This window comes from Scomber scombrus, chromosome 19, assembly GCF_963691925.1.
Source record: "Scomber scombrus chromosome 19, fScoSco1.1, whole genome shotgun sequence".
Classification (NCBI taxonomy): domain Eukaryota; kingdom Metazoa; phylum Chordata; class Actinopteri; order Scombriformes; family Scombridae; genus Scomber; species Scomber scombrus.
Genome location: NC_084988.1, coordinates 17,048,793 through 17,063,657, shown reverse-complemented (window position 1 = coordinate 17,063,657; position 14,865 = coordinate 17,048,793). Strand labels below are relative to the sequence as shown.

The window sequence follows — 14,865 nt, the reverse complement described above, 5'->3', positions numbered from 1 at the left end:
TATATCATCCAATTATTTACTGGCGAACAATAGCAAACTTTTATGTTTTTAATTGCACTCAAGACATTCAAAGTTGCATCATTGCGCAACATAGAGACGAATTGTGGGGATAAATCAGTTCAAATCCTCCCTCCTTTCCCTCCTTGTGACTGGTCCGTCCCTGTGTCAGTCAGTGGGAGGGGTGCACCGCTAATTTCTATATGCCTGTATGTCAATTTAGGTCTCAGATTGCGCTCCCGTGTGTCGCTGTCTGCAGCAGAAGATCTCAGTGGACGTCCACAGCCTCCGTGTAGGATTTCTATATGTATCTGATCAGATGAGACGCCTGGATCGTACGTCTACCTGCTTATATTGAACCGTTGGATATTGCTGCCACTGAAAAACGCATCCGCACACTTGAGTCTCGTGGTGTTTTTGCTTTTTAAGTGACCTGTGTCCGCTGTGTAATACAACGGCACTGCCTGGGGGGGGGGGGGCCTCATCACAAAACTTTAAAGAAGACTTCGCAACTTTGGAGATACGTTGGGCATAGCGGTGAGTTAATGTGGCTTATCATTTGACAGAAGGGGACCATTTCTCTGGAAGACTTACAGAGGGCTTTTGAAACATGTCCAGCAAGTGCTCTGTTGTGTTGTTGAGTGTCCTTTTCCTGGTACGCGCGCTCTGGGCTCATGAGTGCACGCCGTGTAATCTCCGGACTTGTCCCGTCAAAGCGCCGCACGCCTGCGACAGTGGCCGGACATTGGCCAGGGATCCATGCGGATGCTGTGACCAGTGTGCCCGTCTGGAGTGGGAGCCCTGCGGCGGCAAGGACTGGGCGCACGGCTACTGCGCCCTGGGTCTGACTTGCGCATCCGTCAACCAAACAGGAGCTGCCACTATCCCTGAAATTGGAGTATGTAAAGGTGGGTTGTAGTCTTTCACGTGAACTGTATTAAAATCATCATCAGATGATTTTTAGTAGGCTAAATAACATCATTTGTGGCAGTACTGAGAGAGAAAATAGTGCTTTTGAGTTTTAATAAAGGAACAGTAGGCATCCATTCTTATGATAGAGTACCATTCCATTCGCATTAAGTGGCTTGAGGGCATCACTATTCAAATGTCAGTTGAGTCCTGACTACAGTGACTGTGTCAGTGTTTACCTTGTCTCTGTCTGTCTGGAGCAGCTCCTCAGGTCTGAGGGGCTCTTGACTGCCAGCAGAGGAGTCATGTTCAACTGCTCTTTCTTCTCCTTAAAGCTTCATTCACTCTCAGCTCTGGAGCATGACAATAAGTTTGGCAGCACTTATTTGGCACCAGGTTACACTCCAGCTCTAGTAGGTCCTGTTCTCTACAACTCTAAAAGACATTTGTAAAAAGACAGTGAGTTGAGATAGGACAAAAATGAGAGCATGTGTGTAGCACAAAATAGCGGTTTTCCCAACAATGATCATTGTGTTTTTAAACTTGGAATAAGCTGTACTTTAGTTCATAAATTGCCCTGTCTTGTCTATTGTTTGAGCTGTAATGGTTTGACTGCATGATTTTAAAAGTCCCCAGCAGATTTTCATTTGCAATCCTGTGAATCCACACTGCTATGCTGTTCCCCTGCCAAGCAGGGCTGTGCTGTTGTACTGTGGATGTGCTCATTTTACGCACAATTTGAGCAACTTTCTGAACTTCAAAGAAATGTGTAGGGTGTCAGGTACCTTACACAGTGAATGAAGTAACTATCAATGGCCTTCCCCTGAGGAACAAATAACCCCCCAGTCCCTCCACCTGCACTCTGTCCACCCTGTTTCGGGATGATTGAAGAGGACTGACAGCACTGTAGGAGAGAGTAAGCAGCTCTCAGTGGGTGTCTGGATCCCCCTGACCCTGACCTCCGATTATCCCTCTGTGGGGTGGTCCAAGCCAGGGCTCCACTAGGTTTTTCCAGGGGTCTCCATAGCTATCCCAGGAGACGCTACTGCTGATTGTGCCTCATGTACAGGTTAGGCTGGCGTCTGGAGGACATCTCCTCTGCGAATTAACAGCTTTGGGACGAACAGGAGACCTAATGGCTCCCCTGATTGAATCATGCCTCTGGTCCTGTGGCTCCAGGGGCCTTGGAGCATGCTGTTGACCCCTAAATCACACACACATACACACATAGCCTCAATATCCCAGAGGGTCTAGGTGGGGGTAAATCAACACCTCCCAGTGTGTTTTCAGGGGCCACAGTAGGCAGGCTGCTGGAGGCTGATCCCAGATTTTCCTCCTCAAGCTACAAGGGTCTTAAAGTGATTAGACTTGCAATCAGGAGTAGGGGGTAAATGTTTCCGCTTTCTGATCCCCTGCTTTTCTGCTCACAGTTTTGGTTTTCTGGGTGGTCAAAATTTGTTAGAGTGGAATAAGCTACAGCCTTAAAACACAGGTGACATGTTGCATATTACATGAGAGGGATACAGTACCTTGATAATGCATCAGCATTCAGATTTAATCTGTTACTGTTCATCAGCTTGACGGGTTTGAAAACAATATCTATTCATAATTAACACTCCTGTGGTCAAAGGAAACTGAAATATGCTGGAAATTAATTAGTCTACTTTTTAATTGAGGAAGTGTTTAATTCCAAGCTGCTGCCTGTAGCTATGATCATATAATATCAAACATAATTACATAAGCCCCCCAATAAGATTGCAGCTTGCCAAAAAATAGTTTTGCATTTAAACACTGAAAATGACAAAAATACATAAAAAGGTGAATGAAATGTTGCAGCTTCTGTTTGCATGTTGAGTCTCGTCGCCGGATTATTCAGCCACCTGCTCCAAAAACAAGTCGCCTGGGCCTCTCAGTGTATCGTATCTGCTTCAGTGATCAGCCTGTCAGTCAGTCAGTTGAAATCATTCAGTCTCAGCAGCTAAGTGATTTGTTTTGATGTTCTCATTGTACTCTTGTGTCTGTCCTCCCACGTCAAGTTTCCCCAAGCTCCAGAGGCACTTAACATAGCTCGTAACAGAATGTCTGTCTTACAGGGACGTTATGTCCACTGCACTTCTTCACATGCTTTCTACTTCTCCCTTCCTCTGGTATTATCTAATGTTTCAAAGACTTCCTTTTTAGCTCGCTATCAGCCAGAGGGCCTCTAGAGTTCAGCTGTCCCATCCCGACTCTGGATGCCAAGACAAGCAGTCTGAGTGGCTAAGAGAGGAATCCCTCTGGGACGAAGCCATAGACCCAGGCAAGAGTCATGCCAGGCCAGATAATAGATAACAAGGCCAGACTAAACCAGGGTCAGTCTAAAGGGAACTAAGCTGAAGCAGACCAGCTTAGAAACAAATTGGGCTTGCTGGTGTCAAGCTAATTACTCAATGAGACAACGTCTTCAGTGACCAATCTTTCATTAATTGTTTTGACTCCTACTTCCTTTTTTCTACACCCCTAATTTAGCACCCCACACAGACAAGCACCCCTGCTACTACCATCTCAAATGAAAATACCCTCCCAGGTACAGGAAAGCCTTGGGGTGGAAAAAATGTGGAGGTGAGGATCATTTTAAGGTGAGAGGAAATCACAGGGAAAGTTTTGGTTTGGCTTATTGAAAAGGCTGCTTGTGCTTTGCCAGTCTTGCTGGCTGTCTGGGAGGGCTATTAACAGCACAGGCTGGCTCAGGTTAAAGGTAATATTACCTTCACTTATTCCATTGACTGCTATTTGCTAAAGGGCTTGTGAGCATCCAACATCATCCAGGAGTCATCGACATGACCAACCCTAACTTCAGGGAAAGTGTTTCCAAGGACTCTAACCACTGAAGTCCCATTGATTCATTTCAACAGGAAAATGTATTACAGTAAAAGTCTGGCTTTCTCCCGTAATGGAATATCTGTTTTGAATTCATATCAAAATCAACATATGTGTTTTATTATGACTTACAGCATTTAAAAGCAAAGCCATGGCATTCCATTTTTTTCCCAGTCACTGTGGGTCATACTATTATTGTTTCTCCGACCCCTAACTGAGAATGAAAAGGATTCTCATATTATATCTCTCATATCTCATATTACTTATATAGAGCTTTATTTTTGGTACTGTAGGATTGCTACAGTAGTCAGGTAAATACACTATGAAGTGCTCATGTTTATGTTTGACTGCCTTTTCACCTTTTGCTCTGCTGCATTGTCTGCAACTGTTTGGAGAAGAAAGCCAGAGTATTATGATAAGCTCCAATCACGCTTCCACACTGATGATTGAGGCCTGGGAGCCAAATGCTTGGGAAAGGGGTTACTCTGTGTTACAGTTTGTCTCATCCTGTTTACTCTGCTGCCACTTTTACTGATCTTGGACAACTATGAAGAAGGTTCATTTGGTATATGTGTGTGTTTATTCATGCATGCATGTGAAAGGAACACTGGCTGACGTGTGAGATGGGGCCCTTTAATCCCAGGGGTTTTGGTGGTTATTAAGCTCACATGGCACTAACGGGACACACCACTCCCCCCTACTCCGCTCCCTATCGTAAGGTTTCATCCAAGTGGGGCGAAGTGCCTCGAGGTGCCATCTCAGGGGGCAAGGCTTAGTAGGCGTAATGGGTATGGCGCAAGTGGCCTTAGTGCATAAAAAGGCGTTCCAGCAGCCAGCAGAGATGCAAACCCTGGGAGGGCCCCATGCTGTGGAACAAAAGCAAACAAATGGTTTTAATGGCTGAAGTAGTGTGGCACAACGAGGAGGGAGGAGGGATGGCAGCCCAGAAATACACTGGTCACTTCAGTAATGGTTGTGCCAGAGCAATGTGTTGCAACAGAGGCTGTAAGCTGGCTGGTCCTTCAGCACTTTTGAGAAATAAATCTCAATTTCTGGCACATTACATTTTGCCTTGTGATTAGGTGTCACCTGTGGCTCTAAGCAATATTGGTCTCTTCTTCCAAAGTAAAAATAGATGGAGTGAGCAACCACTCCAAGTGAAAAGTTCACACTCTGTCTCTAATGTCCTCTGTGCTCATTCCTGTCCTCCATAGTGCTGCCTGATCATCCAGAGGCTGGCCTGGAGGATGAGCGATGTCCCCTGATGACAGGCTGTGACAGAGCAGGAGGTCAGTGTGTGTGCGATGCCCGACACTCCTGCTTGGGCTCATTCACCTACCTAGACCAAGAAACCTGTATGAAGGCCAGCAATTCAGGTGAGCCCTCACCTTCCAACACACATGTACGTTGAAAACAGATGCAGACACTCACACATGAACACAGAATGAGCTATAGGGGAATAATGCTGTCCATTGAGAAGAGTTAATCCATAACAGATGTGGCTCTGAGGTGACTAATGCTACTTACATATCATAGTGATGACACACATGCTAAAACTTTGTCTGGTTCCCCTTTTGCTCTTGAGTGGTGCCATTGTCTGTGACTCATTGATGACTGTGGTTTGTGTGTGTGTGTGTGTGTGTGTGTGTGTGTGTGTGTGTGTGTGTGTGTGTGTGTGTGTGTGTGTGTGTGTGTGTGTGTGTGTGTGTGTGTGTGTGTGTGTGTGTGTGTGTGTGTGTGTGTGTGTGTGTGTGTGTGTGTGTGTGTGTGTGTGTGTGTGTGTGTGTGTGTGTGTGTCCATGGTTGGTTTTCAGAGGGTCGGCGGCACGAGCACCGGGAAAGACACAAGTATGTGGGGCCATCCAACCCAGCCTGCATGTTCTCTGGGTGTAACCTGACCACTGAGGGCTGTGTGTGTGAGTCTCAGAGCTGCCACCACCACTTCGCCTACATCAACCGCAGCCAATGCCAGGAAGCCGCAGGTAACCTTCAAATGACCTGCAACTGGAACTGACAACCCAAACAGCAGCCAACCAGTAGCTTTACTCAGCTCAAGTAATATTGTGTTAAGACACGTGGATTCTTCAAAAAGGTTCTGCCCTTCTCTTCACCAATAGCATTCCTGATGTCCTGAAGTGTAGAGATCCTTTAAAGCCAGTGTCCTCAAAAAGAGATTCTATAATTAATCTCTCACAACTTTCTACCTGAACATTTGCCTGGAGTCACTTACAGTCCAGGTCAAGCAGTACTTGTGAAAACATGACAGGCAAACAGCAAAATGTGCAGCTCTTCATATATGAATGCCCTCATGCAGAGTACAGGAAGCATAAAGCAGGAAGAGGAGGAGGGAGAGGAAGAGATCTAGAGAGCGAGATTGATGTGTTGAGAAAGAAAACTAGAAAGGAAGATGTTGAGAGTGAAAAAGAGAAGGTGTGGATCTGACTGACAGAGGAGCAAAAACAGAACAAGTCTCTATTACATGAGATGGAGTGGCCCAGGCTGTTGATGGAAATATGGAGTGTTGGAGATCTGCAGTCACAGCATACAGTCCTAAGGTGTAAATGCATAGCATGTAAAATGAATGCTTTTCCTGTGTGTGGGAGGTAAAAAAGAGAATATAAGAATGTCTTATTACCTCCGCTCTTAGCAGCCTTTATAGTCTTTTGTCCCTGGGTTGGTTTAGTTTCCCCATTTGGATTGTGAGGTGTCTGGTAGAAAGATAGGCGCTAAGTGGAAACTGCCTCCTGAGTGGCATTTGCAAAATTGGGCAGGAGTGCCATTGAGTGAACTCGTTGAACCTCGGTGCATGTTGGGTGAACCTCATTTTACTCAAAAAGCTTTTTAAAGCCAGAAAACTGGAAAACATAACTAAAACGCGGAGAAAATGGTTTGGTGCTATAGTCAGATTAAAACTAAAGCATATGACTGTGAGGGGTTGTGTTTTATTCCACATGTTTTTCTCCTTTGATTCTCAACCTTCTCTGTATCTTTACAATTTTCTTACATTTCAGCTGAAGAATGGTGTTTTTGATTGGGAATGATGTGGCAATGTGCAACATATTTAAGATTATTTAAATCTGCAAATAACATACAGTACAGCTGTGTGGATGTTTTTGTTGAACCATTGTGGTCATCAAACATACTGTTTTGACATATCATCATTAAAGTCTAGTGTTACGATGAAAGACATACTGTTAGTCTTCTACATTTAGTAACTCCCCCATCTCAAAGCCTGAGCCCCGTCGATGACAGATGACATTTTTCAGCAGCTTATAAATTCTCACCTCAACACACACACCCACCCACCCCTCTGATGGCCCCTCATTAAGTAAGGCTGTATGTATGTGTGTGTCTGTTATGTCTTTAAGTATATTAAGCGTGCATGTAGAAGGATGCAAACATGCACATGCTTGTGAGTGTTTGGATGTCATCACGTGGGCGCAATGAGCCTGCATATGTGAGCATCTGAGCCCGTGTGTCTACATCTGTGTTTGTGAATGTGTCTGCAAGTGATAATTATCTTGTTTGTCTAGATGTCTCGGCAGAGATTTTCTTTTGTCTGTCATCAGCAGGAGTTTCCTCTGTGACCAGGCCAGGACTCTATGTTTAGGATCTTATTCATTCTGTCCTGTTGGACTCCATAGTGAGTCCAACATCCATAAACCTCTAGTTTTCTTTAGATATAAGTAGTTATTAAGATCTTTGTTAGCAGCCCTGCTAGTGACAGCAAATGTGTCCTGTAAACTTGCTCCCCTGGCATGACAGCTCCACTGATTTTGACATTTGTTTTCACAAGCAGCTGGGGCATTAAAGCAGATCTTGTGTCACACCACCTCAAGAAACCTGGTCAGAATATATGTAGATTTTTACACATTTACACAAGGTAGTGGTTTGGCCCTGGCTTTTCCTCACTTTCACTTTGACTCACTCAGTAGTCTTTTCAGTACATCCGTCTGCTGTGATTTAGAAAAACTCAACAAAACTCTTTTCTGCTTTGTTGCTGTTGGCATTCGATCACCTAATGTTGTGTCTAGTATTTTTCGTGGGATCTTGTAGTCTGCTGATGTAACTTGGCTGCAAACATTCAGTCAGAAGCGATATGGTGAACCAGACGTATTACCCAATTGCCAGGGAGTAAAGAGGATGTGATAAGTGTAGGAGAGGGAGGGGGAAAGCAGACACAGGAAGATAGGAGATCACAACTGAGGCCAACCATTTTGTTGAGGTATTTGTGTCAAGTACAGGCCCAGGGGTCTTGGTAGGGTGGTGTTTGGTAATTTTACACTCTAGGATGGTTTACATATTTCATTCATGATAAGGCCCCTAACTGCTATTTTGAAGGAATTCCCCTGCTGTTGCTTGCTGACAGGAACAAGCAACAGCAAGGTCTGTAATGGGTTAGTTGATTCATCAACTTCATCACTTCCTATGAACAAATATGATCAGGAATAGTGATAGTTGAAAACCAAAGGTACAATTAAGCAGCTGTGTTCTTCCTATTGATTTTTGTGGACTGATAATGGGGATGAAATGCAGTGAATCAGAGTAAAAATGTGTTCATGAGCAGTTGATCAGACAGAGGAGGCAGTGCCTGCTGTGATGCCATGGCACAAATTGACTTTGCTCCCACAGATTAACTTGCCCACCTATGCCACTTCTGTCCTGCTTCTGTGCCCTTGTGAAAGGACTGTTAGTTCTGCGTGGCTTCAGCCTCTTTGTGGCAGGGCTATTACTGGCCGAGCCAGACCGCCACTGGCTGGCAGGGGCACGAGACGTCTCAGCTCTGTGTGTGTGTTTGTGTGCTGTCTGCAGAAGCTGCGGCCCCTGTTGTACCCTGTAAGCTGCTTCTTTCCCAGTGTGCATCTAAATATATGCGTGTGTGTGTGTGTGTGTGTGTGTGTGTGTGTAGTGATTTCACAGAGGTAACAAAAAAATATTGTGTTGTGATTGAAACAAAGAACTTCCCTTAAGGGCACACTGGGATTGCTGTCAACCCACTCACTACTCTTGGTCAGCCGCTAACCATACCATCCAGCAGTAGGCCAGCAGGAAAAGCCAAGACACACACACGTGAAGCCTTAGACAATTCCTGCATGTCAAGCTCCAGTGCAACTTTTACTCCATTCAGTAAATATATGCCTAAAACCTCAGCTCATTGATCCAACCATAGCCATTAACAAATCAAAGACCCCAACTGCAGCTGAAGCCAACTCATGTTGTTCCCAGACCTATTTTTCCTATTGTCAACTATTCTTTGACAACTATTTTCCCTCAACTCAACTGCCTCGTCTACAATTGATTCAACAGCTGTCTACACCACTGGTCTCCCATAGACTTGTTTTCTGCATTTGCTACAGATGAGGACTGATTTCTTTTTTTTTTAGGCACAGTGTCCACTGAGGAACTGTACATGTGACAGCTGTTCAGTTTTGATTTTCACTACTTTACATACAATATCCTGGAGCATGTTTACCCTTTTCATGTGCAATTTGTGCCAGATATTGTGACAGACCATGCATAGTGTTGGTCTTTGTCAGGATCAGGCCCTTTAGCCTGATAGAAGTCCCTCTCACTCACTGACACTGGCCTAATCTTACTGATCTGACAGCAAGGAAAGGGTGTGTTTTCATGGAATGCACACGTGCTATGTAGGCTACAATTGTTATGCACATACACACAAACATATACATGAATACGTCTACGTGTGCACCTACACGTGGACTCACATTACCTCATCCAAACATGCTCATTCACAAGCTGCAGTGGTGTTGCTTAGGACACTGAGATCACGTTTTTTCATCTGCAAATATTTGGCCAAAGCATGAGAGAGCAAGGCGTGCAGGCAGCACTGCCTGCTGGCTTCTGCCTGCCCAACTACCTCAAGCTTCTGACCACGGTGTGAAGTTCCCACCACGCGTTTCTTCCTGGTGAACCGGTCTGTGCCTTTTAGCCTGGAACCCCCTCCCAGACCTGCTTCATGGTCCTACTCACATACGCTGATACACACAGTGAACAGTGCTGACTTTCTCAGCTGTAACTGCTGGTGGGCACGTGGCCAGGCCCCCGCAGATTTACGTGAGAGACGGCCCTGATGTGTCCCTTAGAGCAACTTTATAAAACCTGAGGACAGACCAGAAAACCACGGAGGGCAGCTGGACTGAGACAGCTTTGTTCTCCGCTGACTTGCTTCCAAAGTCAGTCGGTGAACAGAACTCACATTGTGCGCTTTTTCCATGAGTAAACTCAGGCTGTCAACACAGCCTCCTCTGCCTGGCCGAGCTGCTCTGGTTCGGGGAAAGACTGTGCTCCTTGTACCCAGGCTTGAAGTGAAGAAAAAACCCATTTAGAAAGGAGGTGTTTTCTTTCTTCAATGATCTGCTGAGGTGCCAGAAATAGGCATTGTTTACAAAAGAGTCCATTCTGTGGTAATGAAGCAATTTCCGTAACCCGCCTCTTGCACACCAACGTCAGGTGTGTGTGTGTGTGTGTGTGTGTGTGTGTGTGTGTGTGTGTGTGTGTGTGTGTGTGTGTGTGTGTGTGTGTGTGTGTGTGTGTGTGTGTGTGTGTGTGTGTGTGTGTGTGTGTGTGTGTGTGTGTGTGTGTGTGTGTGTGTGTGTGTGAGTGAGAGTGGGTGTAGGTGGGTGACTGTATATTTTTGCAGATTGTGTGTAGAGGTCAAAGGTTTTCTATTTTTTGCTATCTTACAGTTGTAAAAGAAGCACATGTTGCCTAATCTGCAGAGGGAATTTATCAAGCATACTAAATCAGGCCTATTGTGCTCATGCAAGCTGGAGTATGGCCACCATTGTGATACGAAGATTGGTTTTGTGGTCGCTGACTCACTAATTACAGCCATTTATGCTCAAAGATAGAACACAAACAGCTCAGGATAAAATCCATTTGCTGCTGACTTTTTCTGTCCTCTGTTATGCTTACAAATGGGCCAGCCAGAAAATTATATTAATTGGACCTGCAAGGGTTGGACCATTTCCATGGATGGATACAATTCTGTTAATTTAAATGACAATAGTATGTCTGCCAGCTGCTTTTCCCAGCGCACTCTAACCCCAGCCATTATCACAACTGAAAGAGTAATCAGCTTTCTCTGGGACGCATACAATACATTGAAAGTGTTTTTCAGTGCAGAACGTTGTGCAAGATCATCCCAGAGCAATTTCTATGGCTTTTTTTAACAGCACAAGGTTTTCATATGCAAAGCTAGTCTTCAACTGAGCAGCAGCAGACTGTGTTAGACTTCATTTGAAGTAAAACATTTGCCAATCAGAGCTTCCAACTGAAGTTTATTTAACTCCGCCATAGGAATTAGGCCAAAAACTGTTAAAAGGGTTGTAGCCTCCCTTAAATGAGGGGTTTTACCCTCATTTTCTATGACACTATTCAGCTTCAGAGTTTATCAATGAGAGCTTTGTGGCGGTCCTCACTGTTCCCAGGTTGCTTGAATAAACAGTACAGTACAGATACCTCACACTCCTGCTCTATTTATCTGGAGCCAGAAAAATTCAACGTTTCCCTTATCCTCAATTTCATCTGTCAGAAGTGTTACCCCCCACCCACTTTAAATACAACAGTCACAGTCTCTGTGTTAATTCTAGCTCAGGTAGACATCAAACAGCTACTTAAATGCAATGGCAGAATCAGATCAGACCAGGGAGCTCACCTTAAAGAGCTGGAATGGATGAGGATAATACAGTATGATTCGGAGGTCCAGCTCAGGAGTTAAGGGACTGGCAGAGCAGAACCATGGGATCAGGGGTCTGGACCCCGATCTGCACACCAGTTCAGTTTCCCCATCTGTTGGCAAATCCCAGAAGGATCCACTTACAGGTCTTCAAATGTCAGGGATGAGGCACATCCTCAGAGAGAATCGTGTTGCGCTGTGGAGACTGAGAGAGAGCACCAGTCTGGGAAGACCATCAACAACAGCTTCAGGAAACACTACCAAAACCCCAAGAACTGTTACGCAACACCAGCCTGTATCATTTCTTCTCCTCAAAAACCAGATGTATGCAAAGATTGTCTAGTATTCCTCATCTCTAAATCATAATCCACTTACCATAATTTTCTTTTAAAGTAACCTTTTCTTGACGCGTTTCCTCCTTTAAATGTCACTGAGGATTTAAATTTGATGTGTAATTACCAGATTTTCCTCATTCTTATCCATCATCCCTGGGTGCTAGTTAAGCCGCCTTTCTAGTCTTCTTCTCAGCTGTCAAAGTGCTACAAAGTGTGTATCTACTATACCCCCCCCCCCCCCCCCCCCCCCCCCCCGGCCCCTCTCTTCTGTCTGCATGAATACATTGCGGTGACACTTAGAACCAAAATAAACACGTCCTTTTGGTTTGGGTAATCTAATCTTTGTAAGGTAGCTACTGTTCTCATACAATGTCGGTACAGAGGGGCCTTCCACTTTTCTTTTCCTGAACAGACTCCAAAATACACCCCTGAGCCCCTTTGCCCAGATTTCCAGTACCCCTGCACCCCTTTCCCTCCTAACAAGGGGTATCAGTGGTATTATGTTGGCTCTGGCAAATGTATAGACAAACACTTTCTGGTATGCCAAGTGAAGGGGAGATTCTACTCTGACAAGAAGAGAATCTCTGTTGAAAGTTGGCTGGTATTAATGGCTGGTTTTAGAACGTGAGGGTCTGTTTGGATTGTGAGCCAGGCTGGGTGGGATCAGAGCCCCGTAGACAGGATATGCGGATAGCCTTGTCGTGTCTAGAGCGCCGCTCTCACTTCTCTGACAGGATGCTGTAAAGCTGTCACGGACTGAAGTGGAGATCTGATGACTGTGCACAGAGTTTGTGTTGGGTGGCTGTGTGAACTCAGCTTTTAGACCGTAACACGAGTAGCGCAGTTCCAAAGTGGCTCAACTGACATGACGAGGAGGCAGCCTATACACACACGCACGCACACACACACACACACACACACACACACACACACACACACACACACACACACACACACACACACACACACACACACACACACACACACACACATAAACACACACACTTATACAAGAACAGAAAAACCACTCCTGCCTTTAGGGGAACACTGTGGGCACTGTCAGAACGTAAAGCGGTTAAAGGTGGTGTTATGGAATTTTATACAAAGGAGAGGAAAAATTGGTCAGATGAAAAAAGTTGTGTCTATCCAATTTTTTTTCACTAATGCTGTATGCTGCATTCCCACCTGTATCTGATTATGTGTGTACTTCTATGTCTGTTTGTTTCAGAGGAGCTGAGGTGTGCCGGGGTGACGTGTCCAGAACTGCAGGTGCCCTCCTGCCCCAAGGGCTCAGTCCTGACCAAGAGTTACACCCCCCCTGCTGGTTGCTGCCCCTCCCTACCGCCGCAGTGCACTTGCGACCTCAGCGCCTGCCACAAGCCCCAGTGCCCGAGCGGACAGCGTGCCGTGCCACTCAGCCAAGCCAGCGGACAGCCAGGAGACTGCTGTGATGTCTTTGAATGCCAGAAAGGTGATTGCACGGAACTGCACGCTACACAATCTGTTTCGATTGGTCTCCCACTGGGGGTAGCTATGGCACAGCTGGTGTGAGATTCATCGCCTTGGAGGAAGCAGTTATTTTCTTCGGAGTAACACTTTCCTCCCTGCTGTCTAATGTCCACAGATGAAAAGGAAAGTTGCTGATTGGATAATTACTGTTGGGCTGTTTATCAGACTGGGCCGATGCCTCCCAGGGTTAAGACCATGGTTCAAAGACATTTTTCAGGGGTGTATTCGCAAATATTTCCTATTTCCTGAAAGGAGATTAAACATAATTGGGTTTTCACAAGTAGATTGTGATTGTTGAAGTACACTCCTGCACCATTTACCTACCTGGTAAGAAAGGGACAAAAGAAACAAGGGAAAGATGTTGATCACATACAGAGAGACTTCAGTGCTCTCTGTTGTAGGGCAAAGGCAACCAGGAGAGTCAGGAAGGCAGGGAGGGGACCTGTGGTATTGGTCTGTTTACTCTGTGCTCCCAACAAATATTCGCTGTTTTACCAACAGAACAAATTCCCATTCTGGCCCCTCCACATGTATAAATGAGTGCTGTGTCCCGGAATTAATGGACTTAACAAGCCCAGTGACCAGAAAAGTGCTTAGGCTATGAATTTGCTCAACAGAAGTGCAGTGTCAAAGGGTTCCTGTCTGGTCACACGTCCAAAGGGAAAAGGTTCAACAGTTCATTGATGGGAATGCTTTTTATGTGCTCCATTCTGCCAGTGGGGAGGGTAATCGAGTCCGGCAGGCCGGCGGGGGCTGAATGGCAGCCGTGGGGGCCATGGGATCAGTGTTTTGATAACAAGTGTCTGCTGCTCTTTGGGCCTGGGGCTTGATGCCTTTTGTGCTGCCCCTACTGTCCGTTAGGCCTGCATGACTGCGCGCCGTGTCAGAGAGCTCCACAGACAGGGACAGGGACAAGGACACGCACTGTCCGTTCCTGCAGAGGCCTCTAAAGCTACAAATACTTTAACTTCTACATATAAAGTCTAAGTCGCTTTTAAATGCCTTACCTATCCTCTAATGGAACACACACTTTAACATGGCCCCCCCATTGTCTCTGTGTGTCAGACTTGGACTGATTAATTTGTTTCCATTGCCCACTTGGCTGTGTGCTCATATTTAGTCAGGGTCAGTGTGTGCAGTGACAATAAGCCCCACCTGTGTGTTTTGGCCTCCATCAACGAAAGACTCTTTCCACTGTTGGCTGGAGGAGGACTGTATCTGGGTGGCAGAGCAAACCTGGCAGCGCCATCCTGACCTGATGTCATCTGATGTTACAGATGATCCGGTTTGATTCTGTTTAGCTGTGGTCTGCTGTTTATCAACACTTCATCTGGCTCGTATTCTACATATGTTCCCTGTTGTCAGTCCTGGATGCAGAGTACATTCAGTGCTGCACATGTTCATTTGAAATTTATACCGGTGGTAAGCAAGAAGGCTGAGATCACCACTCTAATGGTTCTCAGGGAGCTCAGCTTGAGTTTGTTATAAACACGCAACAACCATGCCCTCAGAGATTGATGAGTGGTTGTGTTAGTTACATAAATCAGGCTCATATTT

At 45.6% G+C, this 14,865-nt stretch overlaps 1 protein-coding gene across 1 annotated transcript in view; it reads left to right on the top strand.

Moving 5' to 3' along the window:
• The first annotated feature begins 607 nt into the window (after positions 1–607).
• The window catches only part of crim1 (cysteine rich transmembrane BMP regulator 1 (chordin-like)), a 33,077-nt gene continuing 18,819 nt past the window's right edge, over positions 608–14,865 (top strand). Inside the window, exons 1-4 of the mRNA XM_062440371.1 lie at positions 608–905; positions 4,980–5,141; positions 5,580–5,747; positions 13,028–13,270. Coding sequence (XP_062296355.1) covers positions 608–905; positions 4,980–5,141; positions 5,580–5,747; positions 13,028–13,270 — 871 coding nt within the window. The remainder of the gene's footprint in view (positions 906–4,979; positions 5,142–5,579; positions 5,748–13,027; positions 13,271–14,865) is intronic.